The 4,733-nt window shown below is 41.0% G+C and overlaps 1 protein-coding gene and 1 non-coding gene across 2 annotated transcripts; one reads left to right on the forward strand and one right to left on the reverse strand.

Moving 5' to 3' along the window:
- Nucleotides 1-1,498: 1,498 nt before the first annotated feature.
- Nucleotides 1,499-2,597, reverse strand: LOC111888160 (uncharacterized). The gene is made up of 2 exons (XM_023884289.2): nucleotides 1,899-2,597; nucleotides 1,499-1,504 (listed from the first exon to the last, which is right to left on the reverse strand). Exons 1-2 carry the CDS (start codon nucleotides 2,595-2,597, stop codon nucleotides 1,499-1,501), a joined length of 705 nt encoding a protein of 234 aa, XP_023740057.2.
- A 1,108-nt stretch (nucleotides 2,598-3,705) lies between these two features.
- LOC111888210 (small nucleolar RNA R71) lies at nucleotides 3,706-3,812 on the forward strand. The gene has a single exon (XR_002849116.1). It is a non-coding gene; the product is annotated as a small nucleolar RNA R71 (small nucleolar RNA).
- Nucleotides 3,813-4,733: the final 921 nt, after the last annotated feature.

A 4,733-nucleotide genomic window follows, 5' to 3' on the forward strand; every position in this document is an offset into this window, starting at 1 on the left:
AAGAAGTTGATTATCCGAAACGACAAATAATGAGTAATCGATATGGTGATAAATAAAAGGTGTTTTATTTATGCTCAAAGGTTTGAGGCCATATGGGATTAGTATTATTCTTGTGTTTCACTTTGCATGTTTTGACTTCCAGAATAATTTAATTGGTTAAGAACAGTCGAATTATTCGAACGGGCCACAGTCGTTCATATGTTGGAAGTAGATATGAATGAAGACTGTCGTGAATTGGTGTGTGGATTGTCTAAAGAGCATTAGACATAAGCAAATGTCTGCTGCAACGTTCATGAGTGCTTATGAATATGAATTTGAGCATTGGATCAAACCCACACTCACTTGGATCACTCCATGAATTGTATCACGAGTGATTGGTGAGACGATAACATCTTATACTCTTGAAACCGAGATGTGTGAGTTGTATCTTGCGAATCGGTTGCACATTGATAATATGTAAACGCACTAGTAACTTGGTGTTACAAAACATATTATTGTGTGTGATTCGGTGCGTAAGTGCAAGCGAGCATTGTATCAAAGTTTATCCGTTCCTTTTATCCAAAGTAGGATAAAAGCGATATCTTTGGGCCCCTCGATGGTTTAGTGATGACAAACGTAAATGCTCGGCCGGGCTAGGGCTAATTTGATTTGTTCAATTAGTCAGTCGTCATAAATCAGAAATCGAGAAGTAGTACAAAGAGAATGATTTGAAATCATATCTCATATGATATCTAGAATGGAGGAATATATGATCCCTTATCTAAGGACACGCGTATCTGATAGGATCAGAGTTGATAGCGGCTCTGGAAAGCTACGATTGCAGATCATGATTTGAAGTCATACGCATAATAGTTGTTAGACTTATCCATGTGGGAGATTGTTGGATTAGTGTCTAAGTCCATAACTATTTTGGTATGTACTTGACCCGATGGTGCATGGTCCTTTTGGGTTGCCTTCACCAAAGCAACTTGAATAGAGAAATAAATAAAGAGAGAGAGGTTATTATGATTTATTAATATGTTATAAGAATAATATATTAAAGGAGAAATCATATTTGTTTAATTAATATTGGTCAATAATTAATTAAGAATTAATTTTGTGATCAAGTGTAATTAATTAAACTAGAGGGGCTGAATTGTAATTATGTGATAGTTACAAAATAAGGTAAGGATTATCTTATATATATGGTGGACGAATTTGAAGTGATAATCACTTAGAATTCGACTATGATAAGGATTCAAGGATTATCTTATGGGTTGCTTGGTGGATAAGCAACTAAATAAGGATAATGACTGAAACTCTATCTTTACACCTATATAAACCCCCTAGGGCTTAGGAATTTGTCCAACCCTTCCCAAGAAGTCCTAAGGACGAATTCCTACCTCTCTCCTCTCTCTTTATACCTTCTTCATTTGCTCTTGGTGTTTGTAAGCCATTAGAGGAGTGACACTTGTGACTCTAAGCCTTCCAAAGCAAATTCAAAGAGGAATTGGGATTGTTATTGCTACATAACAATCAAGGTAACATCATAAACCTAATTATATGTTAATATTGATTTCCATATGCTAGAATTAGGGTTTATAGTCTTGGATTCAAATCATGTACAATAGAGAAACCTAGATCCAAGCATTAGGGTTTGTATGAGCACATAGGATGTCTTATGACTAAAACCCATCAATAATTACTGGCTTTTGGTTGCCTTCTTCGAGAAAAGTATACTCCAAATGATCTGGTAGAGTTTTAAGCTCCGATTTTTGGTTCTAACTGTTGGACTCGCCGAGTGCAGGTAGGGTACTCGGCGAGTTTGTGGCTGTATTCACGACTTTTGCCTTTTCTTCAGGGGTACTCGGCGAGTAGATCGGCCCTACTCGGCGAGTAGAGCTGTCAGTGTTCTTCACCAATTCTTCGTAGTCGGCTTCTTCCAGCAGTCTTTCAATTTCCATCAAGTCTTTTTCTGGATCAAATTCTTCATCGTCAGTTGTGAACTTGATGGAATCTTCAGTTATGCATTCCTCCAATAATTCGTCTAACATATCGATTGAGAATGTCGTGTCATCACTATTCCTTGAATACTTCATAGCTTGGTCCACCCCAAATGTGACTGAATCTTCTCCTACCTGCAAGGTGAGCTTTGAGTCCCTCATGTCTACTATAGCACTTGCCGTGTTGAGGAAGGGTCTTCCAAGGATGATTGGCACTTGTTGATCCGCCTCCATGTCTAGAATGATAAAATCAGCGGGAAAGACGAATTTGTCCACCTTGACTAGTATGTCTTCGCATATTCCTCTTGGGAAGGTGACTGTTTTGTTTGCCAAGTGTATTGCCATGCGAATTGGCCTTGGTTCCGGGAGATCCAGCTTCTTAAAGAACGAATATGGCATTAGATTCACACTTGCTCCCGAATCGGCTAAGGCATGAATGGTGGTCAAGTTGCCAAATTGGCAAGGTAAAGTCAAACTCCCCGGATCACCTTTCTTCTTTGGTAGCTTATTTAGCATAGCAGCTGAGCAGTTTTCATTGAGTACTACCTTCTTCACTTCTTCTATCTTCCTTCTATTAGTGAGAATTTCCTTAAGGAACTTTGCATACTTGGGCATTTACATGACGGCTTCAATGAAGGGTATGTTGATTTGAAGAGTCTTGATATGATCTAGAAACTTCTGATACTCCTCTTCCTGCTTCTCCTTCTTAGCTCGGGCTGGGTATGGCATTGGAGGCTGGTAAAGTTTTTCAGGAATCTGCTTGGTGGGATTTTGTGATGTACTCGCCGAGTCCATACATGGTACTCGGCGAGTTGGACTGTCAGATTGTATGTCTTGGTTCTCTGCTTGCTTTTCGGCCTCCTCCTTCTGTGATTCCTTGGATGACTCGGTCTGAATAGGTTCCAGGGGAGTGATTATCTTCCAACTTCTTGTTGTGACTATGTTTATGTGCGCGCCTCGTGGGTTATTTTCAGTTTTGCTAGGAAGTTCGCCCGGTGACCTTTGGTTGATTTGTTGAGCTAGTTGTCCAAGCTGCATCTCTCTATTGTGGATAGATGCTTGCTGGTTCCTAAGCATGGTCCTTGTTTCTTGAATTGCAGCATCATGATCACTATGTCTTTTTTTCTGAGGCAACTACAAATTTGGTGAGCATTTCTTCCAAGCTTGGCTTCCTCTCTTGCACCGGCTCCTCCTTTTGGTAGAACCTTCTCCCTTTTTGCTTAAACCTTTCTCCTTTTGGTAGAACCCTCTCCCTTTTTGCCTAAACCTTTCCTCCTTGGCTTTCTTGTACTCTTCATAAGGGAGCCACTCCTTCTTTTGCTTGCGCCAGTCTTCATCAAATTGGTCTCCACTTGAGTAACATACTTGCGCCTTCTTGTTGCCATTCTCATCTAAATCACAGTCTCTAGTGAGGTGAGGCCCATTGCAGTTTTCACAACCCACCCGAATGGCATGGATTGTTTGATCCATCTTATCCATCCTCCTATCCATGGTTTTTAGCATAGCCATGACCGCGGATAAGTCTTCAGTAGCTACATAAGCGGCTCCCCTAGTGACATCATGCCTAGGGTTGTGGTATTCTCTAGAGTGTTTAGAGAATTCTTCAATCAATTCTTTGATCACCGGGGGTGGCTTCTTTGTGAGCGGGCCTTGCGAGTCTAGTAACTGCCTGGTTGTGACATTGACTCCATCATAGAAGATGGATACTTCTTGCTGGCTGTTTAGGTCATGGTGTGGGCAGTTTCTTAGTAAGCTCTTGTACCTCTCCCATGCTTCATATAGCGACTCTCCAGCTTGTTGTTCAAAGTTAGCAATGGCCTTCTTCAACTTGGCTATCTTGGAAGGTGGGAAAAAGTGATCAATGAATTCTTCTTTCATCTTGGCCCAAGTGGTGACTGATCCGGGGGAAGTGACTTGAGCCAGTCTTTTGCAGCACCTTTGAATGTCACCGGAAGCATACGAAGTAGCTGGGTCTCGCGGGGCACATTTGGAACATTGAAGTAATAAGCTACATCATTGACTTCATCCAAATGTTTGTAGGCATCTTCATGGTCTTTTCCATAAAAGGTATTTCTTTAAGTAAAGCTAGGATATGACCCTTTAGCTCGAAGGTAGCAGTCGCGGGAATTGCGGGTTGCGCAAGTCCCGGGCCAGTGTCGTCTCGCATCCTCTTCTTCCATTCTCCCATGGGGATTTCATCAATGTTAGCCATTGTGATAGCTAACTCTTCCTCTTCCTCGGTTTCGTGCTCGTATGTCGGGTCCTCTTCTTCCTCGATCTCGTACTCGATATCTTCCTTCGCCGGTTCGTCGATTACTAAGGAAGCGTTGGATGCTCCTGATTTGCTGCTCTTCTTTTTCCCAAAAACAGTCTTCAAATTGGACAAGGGTGACTTCTTTGGTGTAATCGAACTCTCCACGTCCTTTCCCTTGTTTCTTTTCAATGCGGTTTCGGGATCTTCAAACGGGGGTACCAGCGGGGTGTTTGATCCTCTGGTCATGAAAGTCCTGAAATAAACAGAATAAAAGCGTAAAAAGAACAAAAAAATGTACTAAAAGAAATCGAAAATTAACTGCTAATTACGCTTGTACTCGCCGAGTAGGTGCGACTGCACTCGGCGAGTACCAGTGTGTTTTTGAAAAAATTATAAACTTAATATTAAAACTAAAACAGATACTAAAACCTAATTACTAACTACTAAACTGCAATAAAATAATTTTATGCAAGTAAACTCACACAAAGGATCGAAAA

This window comes from Lactuca sativa, chromosome 9, assembly GCF_002870075.4.
Source record: "Lactuca sativa cultivar Salinas chromosome 9, Lsat_Salinas_v11, whole genome shotgun sequence".
Lineage (NCBI taxonomy): Eukaryota > Viridiplantae > Streptophyta > Magnoliopsida > Asterales > Asteraceae > Lactuca > Lactuca sativa.

Coding starts and splice junctions, on each gene's coding strand:
- LOC111888160 (XM_023884289.2), bottom strand. CDS start 2,597: ATGCCCAAGTATGCAAAGTTCCTTAAGGAAATTCTCACTAATAGAAGG.